The sequence below is a fragment of the Drosophila novamexicana genome, unplaced genomic scaffold (assembly GCF_003285875.2).
Source record: "Drosophila novamexicana strain 15010-1031.04,08,12 unplaced genomic scaffold, DnovRS2.1 tig00002118-arrow-arrow-pilon, whole genome shotgun sequence".
In the NCBI taxonomy this organism is placed as follows: Eukaryota; Metazoa; Arthropoda; class Insecta; order Diptera; family Drosophilidae; genus Drosophila; species Drosophila novamexicana.
The window spans coordinates 83,887-108,954 of NW_020824942.1; the positions used below are offsets into that span (position 1 = coordinate 83,887).

At 39.5% G+C, this 25,068-nt stretch overlaps 1 protein-coding gene across 1 annotated transcript in view; it reads right to left on the bottom strand.

Annotated features, from left to right (window-relative positions):
- Positions 1-1,043: 1,043 nt before the first annotated feature.
- LOC115768947 overlaps positions 1,044-25,068 on the bottom strand; it is a 67,950-nt gene continuing 43,925 nt past the window's right edge. Inside the window, exons 3-4 of the mRNA XM_030713666.1 lie at positions 1,145-1,281; positions 1,044-1,089 (exon numbers count right to left, since the gene is read on the bottom strand). Coding sequence (XP_030569526.1) covers positions 1,044-1,089; positions 1,145-1,281 — 183 coding nt within the window. The remainder of the gene's footprint in view (positions 1,090-1,144; positions 1,282-25,068) is intronic.

Consider the following 25,068-nt stretch of genomic DNA (forward strand, 5'->3'; position numbering starts at 1 on the left):
ATAGGATTTTGCATATATCTGAAGAGTATAGTTAAACTAATAAATGCCGAAATTGGTCAAGATATTTTGAAAAACAAAATGTTTTTTCATACAACAACTTAATTTTCGACCGATCGTTCCTATTGCAGCTATGTGATATAGTGGTCCGATTTTGGTGTTGGCATATGTGTTGCGTGCGACAAAAAGAATGACTTCTGCAAAGTTTCATTATGAAAGCTTTAAAACTGAGAGACTAGTTCCCATAGAAACAGACAGACGGACATGGCTATATCGACTCGGCTGTTGATACTGATCAAGAATATTAATACTTTATGGGATCGGATATGTCTCCTTCTATGCGTTACACATTGCACGACAAAATTATAATACCCTCTGCAAGGGTAAAAAAAGTTCCTTTAGCAGGGTTCGATTTCGCAACTGACCGCATTACTTGCTGTCGACTCTACACACTAGCCACACCTGCACAAAAAAACAAGTAAGAGGTTCTAGTCTGGAGCTCCCGACTCGCGGATACCCTGAACTCTCTTCTTCCAACATCAAATGCATGTATATATTCTATTTTAGAAGCTATATGTCAAGTTTGGTGACTCTAGCTCTTATTATTTGCCAAAATTTCCCAAAAAACAGGATATCGATATCGATTTTTATCGACTGCTTAGAAATGGAGTAAGTTATCGATTATCGGAAACAAAATCGATCTGCGCGGGCACTAGGAGCACCTACATCTAAAATTTCGGACAGACAGACGGACATGGCTAGATCGAATTGATGCTGATCAAGAATCTTTATACTTTATGGTTTCGGAGATGCTTGCTTCTGCCTGTTACACACATTTGCATTTTGCACAAATACAATATACCCTTTTAACCCATTTTCAATGGGTTCAGGGTATAAAAAGAATAAATACCCTTGTAGAAAATGCCCTTTCGGTTTGCAGATACAGATACATGTGAGAACCGCGAAGCTTGTAAATGCCGAGATGGATAAAAATATCTTGTAATACAGATTAACTTTAATTATAAACTAATTTGTCGAGCGATTCATCATAGTAAGCGATATGTATATTTCTGCCGGGTTTGTTCCAGATAGCTTGATAAGCAAAATGTTTTTATACGAATTCAAAAGAATTAAAAAAAATACTTACAAGTCAATTAAATTGTTAGAAAGGAAGCAATTACCCATTTCCAGTTCATGAAATTTAAATATTGCTTCGCAATTGGGCAATAAAACATCAGCGAAATAGATTCTCTTAATAACATTAGCACATGATTGGGCCAGCAACTGAAAGAAAAGAATTCTGGTTTTTAGTTCAGCAAGTAGACTCTTTTTTCTACACTAAATTCAACCACATAAAGTAAGTACTGACCACAGACCTTAGACACATCCAGACAGTCATAGGAATATTGAATATCATAGGAACGGCCATGGCATAAATTTACTAAGGACAGTTTTAATAGTAATAGCAAGGAATTTGATGATTGGGAGCTGATCAAGTTCAGACAGAATAGACTCCCAAAAAACAGACAGGGTTAAATGAAGTGACTTGGATACAATCTGAAACTGAACAATTGTACGAAACCCTATTGGTAAAAAAACAAAATGCTGATAAGCAATTAAGGAAATTAATTTTTGCAATAGAACTCGCACCCCGGTAACATATCGAGTTTTAGAATGTTACCTATGAGCACATCACACATGTCAGCTTAACAGACAAATTAGAAGAGTAAAGATATTTTGTACTTTTTGAGTAAATATATCAATCAAGTCAGTTAGAAAATTAACATTTATTCAGTTGAACATTTTTATACCCTGAACCCATTGAATGGGTATAAGCGTATATTGTATTTGTGCAAAATCCAACTGTATGTAACAGGCAGAAGGAAGCATCTCCGACCCCATAAAGTATATATATTCTTGATCACCATCAATAGCCGAGTCGATCTAGCCATGTCCATCTGTCTGTCTGTCTGTCCGTCCGTCCGTCCGTCCGTATGTATGAACGCAAGGATCTCAGAACCTATAAGAGCTAAATAAAAACAGCTAGAGTCACCAAACTTGACATATAGCTTTTAAAATAGAACATATGTATGCATTTGATGTTGGAAGGAGAGGTATCCCCTAGTCGGGAGCTCCCGACTAGAACCTCTTGTTTTCGGTTTTTTTTGTGTGCAGATCGCATTGAAAATAAGTGTTGACTGTTATTTGCGACCTATGTTTTATACCTATCGCCACCTCCCCGCTACCACCCCAGAGTTATACATCAAGTTAATAACAAAACTTTTATTGCCAATCAATTTAAGCCACAATTTAAATGCAATTGACTTTTTCAGAATACAAAAAATGTTCTATGGTACAATAAGATATACTGTAGAAAATTTCATAAAGATCGGTTAAGAAAAAACCAAAGATATATTGAATGGGGCAGCAGCTTTAAGAATTTCTGTATACATGTACACACACACACATTCATGCGAGTTATGCCCTCGACGTCACCACCCCATTTACACCAATATAATGTCGACCTCAAACCAGTTGACCTTGCAAGCCCTGTATCCGATGGACTGAAATCCAATTTAATGTAAGCACAATCCAACTCTTAAAGCTAGAAGCTCGTTGCCTATTTTAGGCTATCTATGTTCTTCGCAACTCTTTTCTGTAAATCAGACAGTGGTACAGCACGTGTTCCAGGTCTTTGTCCAGATTTGCCTAAATCTGTGAAGATACTTCTTGTATCCACTGTGTCTAGTAAAACTGCGTTAGGTTGAAGTTCGTTTCTCCTTTCCGCCTCTTGGTCCATTGCTCCAGGTTGCGAATGTGCTGTTTCATGCCTGGTCGCTGCTCCCTCCGATCTCCGGATGACGTCCATTAAGATAGCATCATCCATCGCTATCCTGCCTGAGTATATTTTCGCCATTTCCCTCGCAAAAATATCCACTGGCAGCATGTCCGCCAGTACAGTGGCTGCCTCGTCCCACACCTCCAGCATATTCTGAAATCGCCGCGGTTCGCAGATTGGGAACTGTAAATTGTGATTCCATTAGTTTTCGCTCTCACGAATCCGTCGTGTGCTGCTCTTACTTCCTAGAGCGGTGATGTGAAGGCCCAAATGGCGGCTTTTCCGCATTTACCTGCCACCCAGCCACTTCCAGCGATAGGCTTGAATGGCTCGCAGATTATTGCGACGTCAGTCTTTCTCTCCGGTGTTGATTGCGTCAGCAGGCCTAAGCAGCACAGCACAGAGCACGGGGCATCTGCCGCAAAGTGTTTGGAGCCAGCGTTCCTGTCCTTAGCCCGATGGTCCTTTCCTCCGCATCATAGGCACAGATTAGATCTGTCCAGTTCACTCTTGCAGTGTCTTGCAAGGTGTCCAAACTCGAGGCATCTGAAACATGATGTTTATCCGGGTCAATTATATAAATGCATCGACACAGACAAGTATGTGCTCGTTGCGTTTCGAACTCTTTGGAAAAGAGTTGAAAATGGTATTGGCTTGATGTCGTCATAATGATATTGTCCCTCTTTGCGACCACCTCGTTGCTTAAAAAATGCGCAGCCCACACAGGACTTTATATAGCCTTTGACATAATTTCGCATTCATAAAGGATCTGATCCCACAAGAATTTGTTGTTATATTTGCGATAGAGCCGATCTAGTTCAATGACAAACTCGTCATTTTCGGTTACTTGGCGGATTTTATATCGGTTACAAGTAGCAAATAACCAATCCGCTTCATCCATGATTGTTGTGGATATCTTTAAGCTGTCTGCTTTATCAGCTTCGTGCTTAAAATTAGAAAGAAGCTTAGCAAACTTGGAATCACTTGTTTCTGTATGCTGAACTGCTCTTTTGCCATTTGTGAAAGTAAACGTGAGGTGCGCATCGATTATAACATCCTGTCCCAGCAAGAAGTCTTCCTGTAAGATCTCATCATCGGCGATGTAAGCTTGGGCCTTAAAGATCCTTCCGTCGATCCATACATCCAAAATCTAAGATTCAGTTAGAAATCGGGTACCACCGCAAAAGCCTCTTATACGAATTGAGCATTTTTGACGATCCCCATTAATATACTGAGCAACCGACTTGCGAACCATACTCACTAGGCTACCAGTATCTATAAAAGCGACGTACGGTTGTTTTTGGACGATTATCTGCTTAGAGAACCGTTTGTCTCTATTTATGGCACCAAGACGATTTACATTTACTTCAGCTGACTTGCACTTGACGTTACTCGGGTGGAATTTGTTGCAGTTGGTACAGCGCTGAAATTTCGGTTCTTTTGGACACTGATTTGCAAAGTAGGTCACTCGTTGCAATTATAACATTTGAGTGTTGCCTTTGGTTGTCTTTGTCTTTGAATCTTTCTCAGGCCTTTGTTCAACGTTGCTATACCTTAGAGCTGTGCTGTCTCTGACTTCATGTTGTCTACCTCGATTGGCAAAATATGATTCCGCCGTTTCTCGCACCTGCTTCATTGTTGAGAAGTGTTCACGGTGCTGAAGACCTGATCGTGTGTATCGTATTACAGCGGCCTCACTAAGATTATATCGAACTCCCAGGGCGGACATACGAAAACAATATTCCTTTATTGTCTCTTTTGGACGTCTAATCGATTTAGCCATGGCGTAATGGATTTCTGCTTCATCTGGTGTATCACCAAATTCGTCGCGAAGTGCGTCTGCAAAGTCGTGCCGTGTCGTATGGAGTCTTGGCGAAGAGTCAAACCACATTCTGGCTGGACCTTTGAGTCGAGTGTAGATTGCGAACATTAAAAACTTTTCGTCCCATTGATATGCCTCAACCACTTTGTTGACACGATCAATGAACTGATTGACTGAAATGGCATTCTCATCTGTCGGGTCAAACTCAGGCAACGTGTTAGCAATTTCCTTGACCGAAGCTTGACGTGTGGCTGTGCTTTGTTGATACTCATCAAAAGTTGTTTATAGCCGGTTGCGAACTCGACATTTGTCTACTAGCACTAGCGCATTGCATGTTTATTAACTGACTCATAATTTCGCTTAACCCTTTTATTTCATTCTGTAGCTGATAAAGTGATCCTCCCTCTTCTCCATGGCTTTGCCGAGGGGTATGTGGCATTTCAACTTCATCTGAGCCTTCATGCTCTTGTAATCGACGAATTAATTCATCCCGTGTGCCACTTGTCGTTGCGTGTAGGCGAACACTGCATATCTATGTACATACATATATCTATCTATCCCACTTCTGAACTGTAAGAATCGGTCAGGTCGACTGAGTGAGATACGCTTATACAAACATAAGTAAAGATAGAATAGTTTAATGCGTTAACTTCACAAAGATTTGCTTATATCTTAGATTCTTATTAAGCGTCCGTTTTCCTTCTTTATTGGCTTGCTGCTTTTTCTCTAGTGATGCTTAACTCGATACTTCTTCGCCTAATTATCGATTCGCTGTGAATGGCAATGGGTTGAGATTGCCAGACGCTTACACAGCCTACTTTCAGGAAACCTACTAAAAGGGTTTTCTTTCGCGCTTTCCGCTGTCTGCCTTTTGGAGGTTAATATTTTGTGGGGCTATGTCCAATATTTGGATTTGACCACTCAATAGACACTGGTCGGTCAGCGGCTCATTGCATTTTCACCTAGCGTTTCCCGAATTGCCAAGCTGAAGAAGCAGTTCTCATTTTGTGTGTGTGTGTGTGTTTGTGCTGGGAAACAATTGTTACTTTTTTGTTCAATTTGTTTTTTTTTTTTTGTAATTTGTTTGTTTTTTTTTTCAGTTTATTAGTTTGATAAGCATAATGAGATCTAATATTATATGTCTCTTAATGTTCGCCAGGTCTGAGACAATGTGTAAGTTGAATTAGTTCAGTCTTCTTGTGGGTGGTGTTTGTATCAGTTGTCTTTCAGCTGCGTTGGGCAGTTTTTTTTGTTTAATTAAAAATTTCCCATTTTTCTGTTCCATTGGCAAGTGTCCGTTTCCGGTAACTTGTTAGTGGCAAAAGTATCGCTTCTTTAAATAAATAGCTGACAGTGGCTTGTGATCGCGGCAGAACGTCAATTAAATTAATTATTACAGAAACTATATCATATGACACTGCACGTACATTGTCACTTTAAAATACTTTGTAAATATCCTAAAAAGTTACATCACCAATCATCCATGTTCTTTGCCATCACTATTCTACTAAAACAGCAGCTTAAAATACACGCACAGAACTTAAACATTGGTGAAATCGATATGATTTTTTTTCACTCTGTTCTTTATCGTTTCGAACGTCGCTGTCTTGGCCGTCTTTATTAAAAATCGATGTAATAATTTTATTCTTTTTCTACGGGCAGATGTGAAATGGAACCAAGCTAAATAGCCTTTTGAAGGTCTAAGTGTGCATTATTGAGGCGTCAACTCTCCGCTCTGAACACATATTTGAGCGCTGGCAACATGGACAGCTTCGACGAACCCGATATAAGGTTCGAATGGATTCGGAGGAAGTCAATGAAGTCAATATTTGAGAACTACCAGTCCAGGCTCGAAAAACTCGATCTGCTGGAGATAGCATCAGACGCCTGTGCAGAATTTACTCAGGTCATCTGCATTCTATAAACAAGGCACTCAGCTACATTTAGAAGACAAACAAAATATCACAATCGCTTGGCCGTAAGTCTCGCCTAGATGTCGCTGCTATCGACACGATAAGGTCAAGCTTGATCAGGGCACTCAAGAGAGATGGGAAGAGGCATTTTCAGTGGATAAATTGCCAACGTAGAAGGATATGTCAGCATATCTGGAAAAGAGATGTCGCATGTTGGAAAATTTGAGGAGCGCTACGGCACATACACCTAGCCTGCAGGTGGGCAGAAACGTATCCAAATCTAAAGATCATTATCTCGCTAAATGCCCTCGATTTTTAAATTTGTCACCCAATCTGCGCCAAAAGAAAGCCAAACGAACTGCTTGAATTGCTTACGAAAGGGCCATAGCTTGCAGCAGTGCCGATCAGGCCATGTCAATATAAACACCTCTCTCTACTGCATATGACACAATTAATCATCGCAGGCTGCTAGAGATATGCCTTCTCATATTCCGTCTACGCTACCTCAAACCTCATTAATTCTCCCCATGTCGACATCAGGCGCATCTCTTAATAATTTGCTGCTAGCTGGTCGTCCATTCAGCCAGAGATCTTCAACACACTGGTTAGAATTCGTTTTTTATGCCCTAAACCCATTGAAAATGGGGAAATATGGTAAAATACATTTTTGCAAATGTATGTGACAGTCAGAAAGAAGCATCTCCGACCCCATAAAGTAAATATATTTTCGATCAGCATTAATAGCCGAGTCAATCTAGCCATGTCCGTCTGTTTGTCCATCTTTCCGTCCGTATGCATGAAGGAGGCTCTCAAAACCTATAAAAGCACGCGCAGATCTAGTTTGTTTCTAATATTCGATTACTTACTCCGTTTCCAAGCAATCAATAAAAATCGATATCGAAATCCTTTTTTTAGCAATTTGGTAAATAATAAGGGCTAGAGTCACCAAACTTGATATGTTTATTCTAGAATAGTATATATATAGCAAGTATCTTTCATTTTGTACCTATCGCCACGTCATCGCCACCACCACGTATCGCCACTGCTACATAATAGCTATAAATGAAGTTAATAACCCAACGTGTATTGCCCACCCATTTAAGCTACAATTTTGATACAATTTACAATAAGATATGTAGTAGTCAGAGATAGAACTAGGAGTGGTCGAATTTATAATCAGTTAAATTAAACAGGCGAGTATAATGTTGACATTATACTCATTTGGTAATATTAAATCACTTATCACATGTAACCCTGCTATGCATATCTAATCCACGATATATCGATAAATAAGAATAAGAAGTTCACTTTTAAGCTAAGAGAGTCAATGAAAAGATGTGTTCGCTATTGCTCGTTTGAAATACTTGTCGGAATATGTATACTAATTTTAAGTTTATGTTTGTTCACCAATTTCTTTAAATAAAATACTAAGAACATACAGAACTCAAGTGCTTGTGAAATCCATCGAATGGCCGTCCCTACAAATTTGGTGTCAGAAGTGGGGTAGACAGAACCTGTGAAATTCGAGTACAAACTGATAAAACGAAGCGGGTGCATGAAAATTCATCAAATTTGAATTCCCGAAAGAATGAAAAGAATTGAGAAAGTCTAGCATCGTCTATCAATTGGCGACAGCGGCGAAGTATGCCTAAAGAGCTCTAGTAAGAGCGAGACAAATAGTGGTCGGTAAGCGCAAGCGAGGAGGAGATGTTTTAAGTTTTGTATAGCAAAGGCTGGGTAGCGAAAAATTTTCATTTCGTGATGAAATAGGAAGTTGCAGATCTAATAAGCGAAGAGCAAAGAGCGCGGAATCTTTCAATAAAAAAAGTGTGTGACTGGAACGTGCGTCAACACAACAACGATGATCACGGGATGTATCAAGTTGTAGATCAATAACAGAGTATGTTATGTTGTCATTATATGAAAATAATTAAATAGTTGTTGAGCAAAAAGTGTGGAATCAGTGAAAAATATTCATCTATTTTGAAAAAAAAGAATCAAATTATATCAAAGAAGACATTAAGTGTAAGCCAACACATAGTAAAAGAAGAAGCTAATACAGACGAAAATATTAATTTAATAATTTCTAAAGTTGCTAGAACGAAAAAACAAAAATTTGATTCATAAAAGTTTAATTACTTATACCATTAAGTTATGTACATTGAATTGTTTATTTGCAAGACTCAATCTAAAGCATTGGTTGAAGATATACTTTCGCAGTTCAATGGGTCAAGTCAACCAGCTGTTGAAAAATGGATTCAGTGGAACGACGTTCAGAAATTTATTTACTCAAAGCAATTACTAAAAGGTGCAGCAAAAAATTATTCGTGCGCAGTCAGCATGGAATTTCAGATTGGATATCTCTTAAGCAAACGCTATTAGCAGAATTCGGGACAGTAATTTCATCTATAGACGTCCACCGCATGTTGCGAAATAGGCGTAAGCGTCAAGGTGAAGGTTATAGAGAGTATCTGTATAGCCTTATGGAAATTAGCGGACCTCTTAACCTGGATGACTCAAGTCTGATAGAATACTTAGTTGAGGGAATACCTGACTCGAAGAGTAACCAAAGTAATTTGTATCAGGCAAAGACTCTGCAGCATCTAAAAGAATAGATCAAGGTATATTAGAAAATTCGTAGTAGTCGCCCTCAAGCGTCTAACACGGGTAGAATGCATAACGGTACCGAAGAAAAGAAACCTGACTTGAATAAAGAACAAACTAAGAAACGTTTCAAATGCGGCGATCCATGACATCTGCTCAACCAGGGCATAAGGCAGCCAACTTTTCAGGATCGCGTGTAGTAGAGAAGAGAGAGGGCGAAACAACACGATGATTAACAAGGCTAACAGTAGTGGAAAATGCATTTTTAAGGAGATGTCCTATAAGAACATATGCTTCTCTGCATTAATTGATACAGGCTGTGACCTCTGTCTGATACGCAATTATATCGTCAAAGAGCTAGGAGAGGTTGAACTGAATAATGAAAAACAGTGTCTTGCTGGCATCTGTAATAGTGAGCTAAATACACTAGGAAACTTTGTCACTCAAGTCGAAGTTGATGGTAACTTACTGGATATAACCTTTCATGTTACGAGCAGAGACGACATTCAATACTCAGCTGTAATAGGAAACTGCGTATTGTAGCAAGCGAACTTAATACTATCGGAACATTTTGTAGAATTTCGACCCAAAGTGAAGGACAATGCGAACAAGAGAGTAATTGACAAGACATCAGCAATAACAGAAGATACTGTCGAAAATAATAAGCAAGGCATAGAGGAGGAGGAGGAGCCCAATTCGAGAAAATTTACATCACTTGTAATAAGTGCAGAGCAATATCGAACTCCCCAGTTGTACTTTCCAGATTCATTCGTGCGATTCTTGTAGATCTTGTACAAGATGGTACAGTCGTAACTTATATGGATGATCTTATAATTCCCTCCAAGGATATAGATGAAGGTATCCAAAAAATAAAGCGCGTACTGGGCAGAGAAGCAGAGTTAAACTAGCGTATTAAGTAAGAGAGTGAGCAATTATCAGTTTCTTATGAAAGAAGTTGACTTTTTAGGGTATGTTATACAGGGAGGCACAATAAGACCATCTGTGATAAAAACCGGGCAGTTCAAAATTTTCCTATACCGCATGACCGAAAGAGTTTGCAGCGTTTTCTCGGAATAACTTTAGGCGCTTTGTAGAAGACTATGCGCTGATAGCCAAACCACTTTCTGATTTGTTACGGAAAGACGTGCAGTTTAAAGTTGATGAAGAATAACTCGTCGCATTAAGGCAATTGAAATCAGCATTAGTTAGCACTCCAGTATTGCGATTATATAAACCGAAAGCTCAGACTGAAGTGCATACGGACGCTTCAATGGTTATGGTGACCTTCTCTTGCAAAAAGACTCGGATGATCAATTGTTCCATTCAATTCAATATTTAATTCGGAAAACGAAACCCTCAGAGGAGAAATATCATTCTTATGAGCTTGAGGTGCTGGCTATAGTCGAGGCTTTGAAAAAGTGACGCGTTTACTTATTTGGCATTAAATTTAAGATTGTGACCGATTGTAACGCTTTCGCGTTGACCATGAAAAAACGCGGCGATATTCCATTAAGAGTCTCGCGTTGGGCACTTTTCCTTCAAGATTTTGACTACGGTATTGAGCATCGAAATGGCAGCAAAATGAGGCATGTTGATGCTCTAAGCCGCGTATCCTGTCTTATGCTTGAAGACTCACTGCAGCACAGATTTCAGCAAGCACAAGAGATGCTTGAGTCCGAGCTGTGCTAGCTGTCTTAGATTATAGCACGTACGAAGATTTGTATGTTAGGCATGGAATATTATACAAGGATCCCATCAAGGAATTTATAGTCGTACCATCGCCTATGGAAGACGAAACCAAAAGTCGTAAAAAGTTGCAAAGAATGCATAATATCTGAGAGCAAATCAGGCAAGAAAGAAGGGCACCAATCAACAAAGAGGACAAGTCTTAGGCACGTACCATGTGGATCATGTCGGTCCAATAGAGCAGACTATATTCTGGTGATAGTCGATGCGTGTTCAAAATTCGTTTGGCTCTATCCAACAAAAAATACCACCGCAGAAGGAATTGTAGATCGACTAAGACGGCAGGCGGCACTGTTTGGAAATCCTAAGCGCATAATATCAGATAGGCGTGCAGCTTTCGTTTCAAACTTGTTCAAGGAAGCATCTTACGATAGCTACAGGAGTTCCAAGAGGAAACGGCCAGGTAGAAGGCCCTGCCACGCAGACTCGCAAAAGCTCTTGAGCAGACAACTCAATGTAAGAGCGTCTCAATTTCAGCGATTGGCGATGTTCTTGCTCAGTCGCTTGACAGAAAACTCAGCAGAGTATTTTCCGCCGTCATAACGCGATTACCAGGCTCATTTTGAAAAAAAATTCCCAAAAACATCAAACTCGCTGACCCATTATTCTTTAAGAGCCAGCGGCCATTTGTGTTGAAGAATATTTTACCAACAATCCAGAAGACGAAACTCGGGTGAATTGTCTCTGGCGGACTTTCACATAACACTTCTTTAGCTGTTCTTCACAATAAGGCTAACCCACGCACAGCAGAGAATTTGCTGACCTGCATGTCAAGCAATTGCTGTGGCTCCACACCCACTTTTTCTGATGAAGACGCTCCCTATGAAAAATTATTTGTGCAAGGCTGCATACGCCTCATCTCAGGGCAATATTCCATGCGCCTGCCTGCGAAAACGAACTTCGATGCCTTTGGTGAATCACGCGCAGTCATGCGGCGTGGTTTTTGACGGATCCGCTAAGTCGACATCAGGCGCATTTCTTAATAATTTGCTGCTAGCTGGTGCATCCATTCAGCCAGAGATCTTCAACACGCTGGTTAGATTTCGTTTTTTATACCCTAAACCCATTGAAAATGGGGAAATATGGTATAATGCATTTTTGCCAATGAATGTGACAGTCAGAAGGAAGCATCTCCGACCCTATAAAGTAAATATATTTTCGATCACCACCAATAGCCGAGTCGATCTAGCCATGTCCGTCTGTCTGTCTGTCCGTCTGTCCGTATGTATGAACGCAAGGATCTCAGAACCTATAAGAGCTAGATACTTGAAATTTTAGATGCAGGTGCTCCTAGTGCCTGAACAGATCTAGTTTGTTTCTTATATTCGATAACTTACTCCGTTTCCAAGCAATCAATAAAAATTGATATCGAAATCCTGTTTTTTGAGCAAATTGGGCTCAAATCGGGCTGTTAGCACGTCGACCACTCGGACTCTTTGGACGTCGCCAGGATAGTTCGATTGAATTCGGCCCAGACGCCAGTCATTAGCTGGAGGATTATCTTCTTTAATAATGAATTTATCGTCCCGTTATAAATCTCGCGTTGGAGTTTGCCATTTGTTTCTTTTTTGTAGTTTTGAAAGATATTCATGTTTCCAACGGAGGCAGAGTTGTTGTTGCAAAGCCTTCAAGCGCTGCCAGCGGTTGATGATGGACGTGCCGTTTTTCTTGATCTCTGGCTCTGGCGGAAACCCCCGACTAGAAAATGACCGGGAGTCAGAGCTAAAAGATCAGTAGGATCTTCTTGAATTCAGGCATGCTTCAATTTTGGGAAAGGGGGTTGAAGTGCCAGGACAGTTTCTGGAGACTGTAAGTGGCCTTGAGTTGCGTCTTAAGCGTTTCCACAAAATCGCGCGCAAGATCTTTGGCCGCTCCGAGAAAAGTTCTGCCGTTGTCGGAATGCATTTGACTTGGGCACCTTCGTCGCAAGAACTTTGGCCGCTCCGAGGAAAGTTTTGCCGTTGTTGGAATGCATTTGGCTTGGAATTTTTCTGTGGTCAGGTCAGATGTACCTTCTAGGCGGATGGCTTAAGTGCTGAAACACACAAAGGCGCATACGTAGCCTTTTGTAATAAGGCAGGCGCACCCTGTGTAATTTTTAAGATCGAAGGGGCCTGCAAAATCGACTCCTGTGTGAGTGAACGGACGAGAGAATGTGACTCCCTCCACAGGCAAGTCGCCATGAGCTGCGTTTGCAGTTTCTTTTTATGGATGACGCAAATTTTGCAGGAATCCAGAACTGTAATCGTATTAAGCGCATCATGAGCTGGTTGCCTCCATGCAATGATATAAGATTAGTGAAAGCGGTCAAGAGACGCGAATATACACATGTGTATGGCAGTATTATTGGATGCCGCTCATCGTAGCCGAGTACTTCGGCCGCTCTTACGCGACCACATGCTCGAATAATTCCATTACCATCTAGAAAGGGGTTCAAATTAAGGAGTTTGCTGGAAGTGAGCTGATTTTTCGTGCTCAAGCAAATGTACTCTGACGAGTATGCTTGTCTCTAGGTCAGGAGAACGAGTCTTTCTTGTGCATAAGAAATCTCGTTGCTGTCAATTTCAATCGTTGACGGGAGCGACAATCGTTTGCAAGGCTTGAAGAAGTGATAAATGTATGCCAACACTCTCAGGGCTCGATCGAATTTGGAGAAGCGTTCGAGGTTTACTTGAATCGTGCTTTGCACTTTTGTCGTATCTGGGATGGGTTCCGAAGGAATGGGCCATTGGCTCTGAGGAAGGCGTAACCATTCTGGCCCGTGCCACCACAGCTCATTGTTGACCGCTGTTTGCTACAAAGTTAGTCCAGGCGCATGGTGGCTTATGAAGCAAGGCTAGCACAATTGTGGAATCTGTACAATAGAACCAGTCGACGCCAGCGGAAGGTAGCTGGGGACTGAGTGCAGCAGATAACTCGGACAGAAGTGGTGCTCCGCACAGCTCTAGTCGTGGTAAGGATACCGTCTTGACTGGAGCAACCCTCGTTTTCGCGGTTAGGAGATGTACTGAGAGGCGATCTTGCATCTCAGTGCGCACGTAAATGGCGGCCCCGTATGCACGCTGCGAAGCGTCACAAAACCCATGGTATTGAATAGTCCCCTGTGGGCGAAATTCGACTTATCTAGGGATGCGAATCGCACTGAGGCCCAGATACTCTTGGAGAAATAAATTCCACTTACTAAGAAGACTCTCAGGTAGCGGATCGTCCCAGCCCAGCTCCTGGAGCCAGATCACCTGCATAAAAATTTTTGCATGAACAATGACTGGACCCAGCCAACCTGCTTGATCGAACAGTTTGGCAATCTGTGAAAGGATTTCACGGTTGGAGACGGACTGATTGGTTGTTAGCTCGGATGGAGCGAAAAATAACTCATCGGTGTCAGCTTTCCATCTAATCCCGAGAATCTTCGTCGAACAGGCCTCCTCGATCTCTAGGAAGTCGGCGCGAAGCAAGTGGTCCTTGGGTATCGCTCTAAGCAAGTCCTTTTCATTGGAAGAACATTTTCGCAAGGGGAACCCGGCAGATTCAAGGGCTTTGCGGAGTTCTGCTATTGCCTGACCTGCTGTTGATTTGGAATGGGCTCCCGCTAGTACATCGTCGACATACATATTGTTTGCGATAATGTGACTTGCTAGAGATATAGCGAACGAACGTCATCAGATAATTGATGTAGTACCCGGATTGCCAAAAAGGGGGTACAGTTAACTCCAAACGTGACTGTGTTGAGCTCGAAGTCACGAAGCTCGTTGTCCTTTGTTCGGAACAGAATTCTCTGATAGACCGTGTGTTTGGGATGCACAAGACATATCGGAAGAAGCGCCATTTTAGAATTTGAATGGTCAAGTCGGATTGTAGAACGGGTCCTGCATGTAGCACATCGTTCAGACATTTACCATTCGATGACGGGTGGGAGGCGTTAAATACTACGCGGAGCTTATCCGAACCCATAGAGGTACTTGTCGCATGTGACCTAAATCCATATATTCCTGGATCACCGCATCGTACTGCTCCTTAAGGGGGACATTTTTTGCCAAACAATTCTCGTTTCGAAGAAATTGTGCTAGTGCGATGGACCTTGAATGGCCTAACTGGATGTGATCGGAATTCTCGAATGGGAGTGTGACCAAGTCTCTGCCGTTTTTACCGTTTTTAGTGTTTTTTTGAAATTTGCGCTCACAAAACAGGTCGGATTCCTTTTCCAGCTTTACTGGAATATCCTCCACCTCCCAAAATTTTGTGAGAAATTTAACCAAGCTCGCATTGGGATTCGGCGAGACTTGAGTTGAAAAGGATGCGACAAATTTGGCACTGGTCTTAGAAACGGGGCCTGTAAGGATCCAGCCGAAAATTGTTTCTTGACCAAGGAGAGTGCCACATATATGGCATATTGCATATAGATATATAGGATAGGAGCCACTTAACAATATGGATGGGAGGATATCGGCGCCGAGAAGAACGTTTTTCTGGTAGCTATAGTTTAGCCTCACTCTTCTCTGAGCCTTAGAGAGTAAAACAAGTTAACGTGCCCAGAAAAGTAAATTAATAAATATTGAGATCAACTAAACCAAACAACGTATTTTATTTAATTGTGTACAATTTCAATAAGTTATGGGCCCAGACATCGCATAACCAAACAAAATTAAAATCGTACACAATTCAATAAACAATTAAATAATAAAAAAAATTTTTTTTCTGGAGTGAAATTCAAAAGCAAAAAAAAATATATTTAGTAAAAGTTTTTTAAACAACCCTTTTGGATTTTTTTTTCTTATCGTTTATATGTAAGACAAATCTTAACTGTGCACAAATAATTGAAGGTGGGTGAGTGAATATTACTCCTTAAAATGGAGAAAAGTATTCTGTATGGAAATTTCGTATGATAGATCTTTTTGTTCAGAACAAGATTTTATATGTTATTGAAAAGGAGAAACCGGAAATGATACACGAAAAATGGGCTAAGGCAGAAAGAACAGCAAAGAGTAAAATAATTTAATTTCTTAGCGTTTCTTTTCTGTCAATTGCTGAGAATGAGAATTCTGCAAAGGAAATTTTAAAGAAGTAAGACTCAGTATACGATCGTAAGAGTTTAGCATCGCAGCTTTTTATACAGAAGCAATTATTAATATTTAAATTATATGGCGACACTCCACTTATGAGTAATTTTAATAAATTTGCCTACTTTTAACTTTACCTTCCACATATGATGAGATGGTAAATGCTATTGAAACCTTGTTATTTGAAAACCTGACTGGCATTTGTTTGATCATGAGATCAAACTTCAGAATGCTAGTAAAGATACGAGAAGTAAAATTTTGCAAGCTGTAACTCAAAATGGCAAAAAGGGCAATAAAACAGGACCGTGGCTTCTTAAATCGGACACACAAATTGTAAAATTAATGTTCAATGCCATTTTTGCTGCAAAAAAAGACATTTTAAAGGGGATTGTTTTAATTTAAAAATTTTTTTTGAAAAACAATGAAATAAATAGACAGGACCAAGTAGCAACCACACAGCCGAGCGGAGGTTTTGCTTTTATGTTGAAGCAGCAGGGTGGTATGAATTATAAAGACGAAGGTAATATCTCATTCATATTGGATTCAGGAGCCTCAGACCATACGATAAATAATGTAAACCTGTTTGTGGAATATGATTTACTGGAAACACCAATTGAAATTGCTATTGCAAAACTTGGAGAGTACATTTATGCTACTGCTAAGGGTGAAATTAGAGAGCAATCTTGATAAAAATATTACCCTAGAAAATGTGATTTTGGAAAAAAGACATCCCACACAATTAACTATCGGTGCCAAAGATTCAGGATGCTGGTATGGCAATCCAGTTCAATTCAACTGGAGTACGAGTGTTCAAGAACGGACAAGACGTTTTAGAAGGTTCGTATGTAATGAATGTTCATATGGTTAAATTCTAGCTATACCATAGAGCATTTACGATTGAATCTAAAACAGAAAAAAATTATCGCTTGTGGCATGAAAGATTAGGACACATAAGTAGAGGAAAGTTTTTAGAAATTGTGCGAAATAATATGTTTGAGGATATAGAAATTTTAAGAAATGTACAACTGAATGACAATTTATGTGAGGCATGTGTTAATGGTAAACAAACTAGACTTCCTTTTTGTGAAACTAAAAATAAGGATCATGTCTAGAGACCTTTATTTGTGGTTCATTCGGATGTTTGTGGTCTTATAACACCTTCAAGTATTGATGGTGAAAACTATTATGTAGTTTTTGTCGATCAATTAACACATGATTGTGTAACCTATTTGATAACCTATAAATCTGATGTGTTTTCAGTTTTTAAAGATTAAGTGGCAAAGAGCGAGACACATTTTAACTTAAAGGTTGCGAATCTCTACATTGATAATGGGAGAGAGTACTTGTCTAACGACATGCGTCACTATTGTGTAGAAAAAGGAATAAGCTACCATTTAACAGTTCCTCATACACCGCAACTAAACGGAGTATCAGAACGCATGATTAGATATATAACAGAGAAGGCAAGAACAATGATCAATTCTGCAAATTTGGATAAAAGGTTTTGGAGTGAAGCTGTTTTAACAGCAATATTTTTAATGAATATAACTCAAGTAGGGCATTACGAGAAAAGAAAACTCCATTTGAGATGTGGCACAACAAAAAACCTATTTTAAAATTTTTAAAAATATTTGGTTCAACGGTTTATGTTCTCAATAAAACGAGGAAACGAAAATTCGATGATAAACAATTAAAAGGTATACTTGTTGGATATGTATCAAATGAATATAAGGTGTGGGATATGAGTGCTGGAAGATTCTTGGTAGCAGAGATGTTGTGGTTGATGAAAATAATCGAGAAAATCGAGGACTGTTGGACTCAAGATTCCATACTAAGAGTATGGAATGGGTAGAAAATATCCAGAGTGATCTGGATAATCTACAATCAATTTCGAACATAGATTCGAATGAAACTGAGTCAAATTTCCGGAATGAGAGAACGGAAGAGAAATCTGACAGCGAAATATCAGATGAACAGCCTAGTGGTACAACGAAAAAAATTCTAGGACTGTTGGACTCAAGATTCCATACCAAGAGTATGGAACGGGTAGAAAATATCCATAATTATCTGGATAATCTACAATCAATTTCGAACATAGATTCGAATGAAATTGAGTCAAATTTCCGGAATGAGAGTACGGAAGGAAAAACTGATAGTGAAATATCAGTAGAACAGCGTAGTGGGTACATCTACTGAAAATGCCAGTCCAACTGAAATGGTTGGGGATAATGTGTCTTGTATGAAATCAAATAAGGAGGAAATTGTAGTCAGAAGAAGTGATAGGTTGAAAGATAAGCCACAGGTTTTATATAAATTGTTAAACAGTTGCTTACTAAACGCGCACAATTTAACTTATAGTATTCCAGTTACATATGCTGAAACTAAGAATAGAAGTGACCGAAGTAAGTGGGAAGAAGCCATTAAAGAAGAATTAGATTCTCATTTGTATAATAAGACATAGACTTTAGTAGACCAGCCAGAAGGTAGAAACATAGTTGATTGCAGGTGGATTTTTTACAGTAAAAGTAATAAATGGCAATCCAATCAGATATAAAGCCAGATTAGTAGCTCGAGGATTCACACAGGAGTATCTTATAGACTACGATGAGACATTTGCTCTAGTTGCAAGAATATCTAGCTTTAGATTCATTTTATCAACTGCAAACCAATTTAAGCTAATGGTAAACCATATGGATGTGAAAATTGCATTTCTACAAGAAGAAATCTAAATGAGTATTCCAGAAGGCTTACCACATGCAAGTGATCAAGTCTGCAAACTAAGTCAATTTATGGATTGAAGCAGGCAGCACGATGTTGGTTTGAGTGTTTTGAAAAAGCTTTAAAAGGTTTGGGCTTTGTTAATTCATCCGTAGATCGTTGTATCTATTCTCTTGATAAAGGGGAGATAACGAAAAATATTTACATACCTTTGTACGTAGATGATTTAGTGATTGCAACTGAGAATTATGATTCATTGAGTAATTTTAAGTCATATTTAATGAGTAGATTTAGGATAAAAGACTTATGTGAAATAAGACATTTCCTAGGAATTAAAGTAGAAAGACGTGATGATCATATATATCTAAGTCCGTCAGTATATATTAGTAATATTCTAATGAAGTTTAACATGGAGGAATGTAACTCAGTTACTACGCCACTTCCTAGTAAGCTCAATTATATTGCCTTGAACTCTGATGTTCAATGTGATGCGCCATGTAGAAATCTAATTGGTTGTTTAATGTACATAATATTATGTACTCGTCCCGACTTAAGTACATCAATCAGTATATTGAGTTGATATACAAATAAAAACAATCAAGAGTTATGGCAATGGCTTAAAAGAGTATTGAGTTATCTAAAAGGTACTATTGATTTAAAACTAACATTCGTAAGAAATTTTAATTTAAAAAAAACTATAATCGGATATGGTGATTCTGAATGGGCTGGTAGTGAAACTGATAGAAAAAGTACAACTGGGTATATATTAAAAATGTTCGGGACATGCCTAATATGTTGGAATACAAAGAAACAGAACTCAGTGACTGCTTCTTCTACTGAAGCAGAATATATGGCGTTGTTTGAAGCAGTAAGAGAAGTTCTATGGCTAAAATCTTTAATATCTAGTACAAAATTCGAATTAAAAGGGTCAATCAGAATACTAGAATATAATGAAGGTTGTATGAGTATAGCCAATAATCCCACTTGCCACAAAAGATCAATACACATTGACATAAAGTATCATTTTTCAAGAAAACAAATTGAAAATAAAATAATCACTCTTCAATATAAGTATTTCCACAGAGCACCAAGTTTCCGATATCATGACAAAGCCGTTGCCTGCAGCCAGATTTATGACTCTCAGAAATGAATTGGGTCTCACAAACTAAATTTTGTTTAATACAATTTTTATACCCTTGCAGAGGGTATTATAATTTTGTCGTGAAATGTGTCTCTCAGCTTTAAAACTAAGTATCTTAATAAAATTTTGCAGAAGTCCCTCTTTCTGTTGCACGCAGCCCATATGTGAAAACCAGCAGGATCGGACCACTATATCATATAGCTGCCATAGGAACGATCGGTCGAAAATTAAGTTTTTGAATGAAAAACATTTTGTTTATCAAGATATCTTGACCAAACTTGGCATTTATTAGTTTTATTATACTCCTCATATATATGCAAAATCCTGTTAAGATCGGACCACTATATCATATAGCTGCCATAGGAACGATCGGTCGAAAATTAAGTTGTTGTATGAAAAAACATTTTGTTTATCAAGATATCTTGACCAAGCTCGGCATTAACTATTTTCCCTGTGCTTCTTGGATACGGCAAAGCACTATAAGCATTATGAGTAACTTATAATTATTTTTTATAAATTTTTATAAGAATAAAGAAGAATAATGCATGTGCTTGTATTTCATTAATTATACGCAGTTCGATGGCAAAGTGGAAACATACAAAAATATAAAAGTGGCTCAAAATCTCAGATCTTGATATTTTACAACCCTGATGTTGTTTACTTTTTGCACTTGCCAATTAATTGAAAAAAATGAATATTGTCATCAATTGACCGCGCAAGAATACTCCCGGACACATATCCCACCGTAGCGCATAGGTGACCTATGGCGCATTTATTTAAATAAATGCCAATATTCCAACGCTTGGCCCACATTTCAAATTTGTGAAGATATTCCTGCAGGACATCGGTAGCTTCGTAGACACATTCATTTCTTGACAAGATGGCTGTGTCATCTGCAAAGGTGGCGATGGTAAGGTCGTGTGGATCCGCGACTTCAATTGTAGAGCCAGTGGGCATGTCGTAGGTAAAGAGGGTGTAGAGCGTGGGCCCTAGCACACTCCCTTGAGGAACGCCAGCCCCAATGGCCTTCATTTTGGACTCAACTCCATCGAGTACTAACGAAAATGACCGGTTTGTCAAATAACTTTGCTCAATCAAATATAGCTGAGGTGGCAACAAGGGCTTGATTTTGCAGAGAAGTCCATCATGCCAGACTCTGTCGAAGGCTTGTTTTATATCTAAGTACGCTGCCACTACTTACTCTTTGGCTTCGAAACCCTCGAGGATAAAATTCACCACCCTATTTAGCTGTTCCGGTGTGCCATGAGATTATCAGAACCCGAACTGAAAGGGGGGAATTTTTTCTTTAATTTTAGCCATAGACATCAGTCTCGTAAGCAGACAACGTTCGAAGAGTTTACCAATCGTGGGCAACAAACTAATAGGCCTGTATGACTCTAGGGGCGAGGGGCTTTTTCGAGCCTTATAGATCATGCATATCCTCGCCTTTTTCCATTGGCTTGGAACATGCCCCACTCTCAATACCGCATTAATGATTAACACAAAAATAGGACTACTCTGACCGGCAATGCTTTAAGTGTTATGTTGTCGATCCCATCTTCGCCAGGAGCTTTTTTTGTCTTAAGTGCTGCTATGTGGTCTGATACTTCGTTGGCAGAGATAGGAGCAACTGGGAGGCTGAGCTGGCCTGGGCTTTCCAGTGTGAGTTGAACCCTCCCGTTCATGCTTGCCGAGCTTGTATTAAAAGGCTTGAAGCGATCCTCCAAGTCTTCGGCGAATGCATCAGCCCGTCCCTTTGGGGATCTGGCCCAAGATCCATCAGGCGTTTGTACCTTCTCGTCAGTCTCCATAGGGAGTGTCTTGAAGATTCATCTGGAGAAACATTTTCCAAAAAACGGTCGGTTTCCCTTTGTCTAATCAGCTGAAGCAGCTTTTTTACGGTTCGACACTCTGCGATAGATCCTGTCCACAATTGGATCTCCGGTTCCACTGTACTGCCTTCTAATCCTTCTCTTAATCGGCAGAAGTGTATAGATTGCTGGCGGAAGTCTCACTTGTGGTCGTGAGCTTTATGATCGGCCTACTGGCGCAGAAGTGAGGGCTGCCGAGTGAACCTTGTTCAGGAATAGCGCATATACATCTTCGATGTCTTCTAGTGCAAGTATTTCCAAGTTTAGGTCTAGAGTTTCCTCTAGATCTCGAAAAGCAGCAATGTTTGCTCCAGTAGGCAGCAGACGACCTTTAATTGTTTTGCCCTTTGGAATACAGTCGTAACCAACTACTAGTCGGATATGATCAGAGGATAGCTACAACTGATGATGATGAGTTTTGCACCGCGTCCAGTAAGCAGGTGCCTCTTGCGTTAGCTCTAAAGCAACCCCAGCATCTGTTTTTGGCGTTAAAATCGCCTCCCATAAGGAACATTCTCCTAGTCCGCTGCAAAGTTGCTGGACCAGGACAGATGCGGCGGGAGATATGCCGAATCAATGGTTAATTCACCCCTGCTAGTTGCAATCTGGATGCTGGCCATTTGCAATTTCACCATCCTTACCGGTGCATTTTGCAAATATTCGATCTCCTGCTTAATAAGCATTTCTTGCATTGAGCGGTTGGATGATTTTGAGCACACTTTCCACAGATATAAGGCGTCATACAGTAGTTTTTTGTATGTCCAAATCCTTGGCATGTGTGGCACAGGATGGCATTCAAATTTTTCTTTGGTATTTCAACCAAGACTCTTTGTCGCCTTATTTGCTTGATTTTCAGCGCATCCTTAGGCTCGCGAGCCAAATCAATGAAAAATAATTTATTTTGTATCAGTTCCTCAATAGCTTCACCGTTTTCCTGTTGTTGGATCTTACGAGGACGAGGGTTGTGGACACGAAGGACACTGTGCTAGCCAAAATGCGGAAGATAAGCCTCGGCCTTGTCTTCCTTCAGTTGGTATGTAAAGTGATGTGCATTATTTTCTTTGAGAAACTGCACTAGACTGGCTACTCTGGCTTCTTTTTCCGCATTCAGCTCTACTTCCATCTCTTCTGCCAGTGCCTCGGCATGGGCTATTCCTTCCTCTGTAGGATCATCGTTCTTCATCCAGTCATGCAAATTGGTATTTTGAGTTTATTGGGATCTCCTTTAGACGTCTTTCCATCGATATCAGAGATGCAATTAACCTCCCTTTTCTACCGTTTGCTTTTGGAAAGCTTGAAGACAGTTTACGTTTTATTTTGGTCGTCATCCAGCTGAGTGATTTCACTGATGACTTTCCTTGTTCATTGATATTATTTTCTGATTCGCTTGCACATTTTTGTAGTTAATATTTGGGATGGTGCACACTCCTCCACTTGAAGTTGTGACAGTGTAGGTAGACGCGTAGATGGAGTTTGTCTACGTCAATGTGCATGTCGTTGCTGCAAAATTGCTACTACTGCACTTAATTGCAGTATTTGAAGCACTTACAGTATTTAAGGAAATCATTTCACGAATTTCCGTAGGTGTAGCGCCAGCAATTCTCATCATTTTAGCGAATTCTGGTCGCAGCTCTCTCGGTTGAGAGGGCGCGGATGCACTAACATCCATGCCCAATGTTGTTTGGCTCAATGTTGTTTTTTTTCTTATTAATTTTTAACGAAAGGTAATAAATTTAATGGTACACAATTTTTATTTTTATTTTTTGATAAAAATGTACCTCTGCGTTTGACAAGCAATGTTGTAAAAGTAATGTACTTGCAAATTAACAACTAAGTTAAATATTGCACAATGTATTGGCCCAGTTATTACGAAGCTTTGTATGAATAATGCTGATGCGCTAAGAACGAACAACTTTGTGGAGTGATGCATGGTCGCTTAGGGCAATATCGTACTTATTGTAAACTCGAACTGCAGTTTGATGTGAACAGAGCAACACTGAAGTTGCCGAATAAATAAAAACTCCGGCATAGCCGTAAAGAAAACGTATATCTTTTATTATTGTCTAAGCCCGAGGCCAGCAATATCAGTCAGTCAACTGCCAACATAACCTTCTTTACAGCGCTGGACCCGAGGGGACACTGCTGCGATAAGAGGTTTATACCAGCATTAGGAAGGATACGCGGCTCGTCACAGTGAGCTTACACTTACACATAGAGCTGTGTTTCAATGCGGGACGACTATACTGATTAATAATTTGCATACATCAATATGGCGATCGGTTAAATATTTTGGGTATGTACTTGTTCATATATACAAATATACGAACACCAATATTGCGACCTTTTTTTTTTTAGTCACTTTCTGTTTTATTTCTTTTAATATCTGTCACTTTTTAGATGCCCTTATGGCCACGAACAAAATTTTATTTGAGGTTTTTTTTGTTTGTTTAAATGAAACTGCACCTCGCTTTAACCATGGATAATGTGAAGCGAAAAAATATGTTCAGACTTATAAATATTAATAAGTCGGACAGGAGCTGCCGGAATTTTGGCAATGGACAAGTTGAGGTAGGTGTACTGCTACTTATCTTGCTTGGATTTGTAGCGGTTCCTGGAAACTTTTATTGCAGGTCCACCGATACTTGGTGGGGCAAACTGGATATAAATAGCCAAAAATTGTAAAAATCCGGCTCGAAGGACCAAATGTTGTGGTAGGGCGTCCGCAGGCGTCCAGGTAAACTTCTGTTGAATTGCTGAATCCTTGGGGGAGCGTTTATGATCTGCACAAAATTTTTCCGTTGGTTTTAAGAAAAACACGTTTGTTCACTCTTTAGGTTATTTGTCGTTACAATGCTTTAGTGTAAGTGTAAGTGAAAGTGGTGAATATGTTTTTGTTATGGTTTCGGAGTCAGAACCAACTTCATTGAAGTAGCGACAGCTAGATACACTTCTTGTGTGAATAGAAATCAAGTCCCAGAATTCCGTCACATGGTACGGGGAATTCATTATGAACTATTTGGAAGTCGTGACTGATTATGAAATAATCGAAAAGTAAGTATGAAATAATAAAAGTAAATTGATTGTATTGTTCCCTGACCAATACCTGTTAAATTTGTTTTAAAATCTTGATTGATTTCAGAACATAAGCTATTATATTTTAGAATTGATATGTTAGCTCCAGTATCTACTAGTAAAGTTAATGGTTCATTATTTTTTTTTGTTATGTGTTTTTATTATGCTGCTGAGACTAAGACTTACATTAGAATCTTTTATATTTAATTGCTCAAGGGGGTTTGAGCGTTTTCCGAGTTACCTTGTGTAACTCGCACTTGATTAGTTAGTTAGTTCTATTGCCTCTAT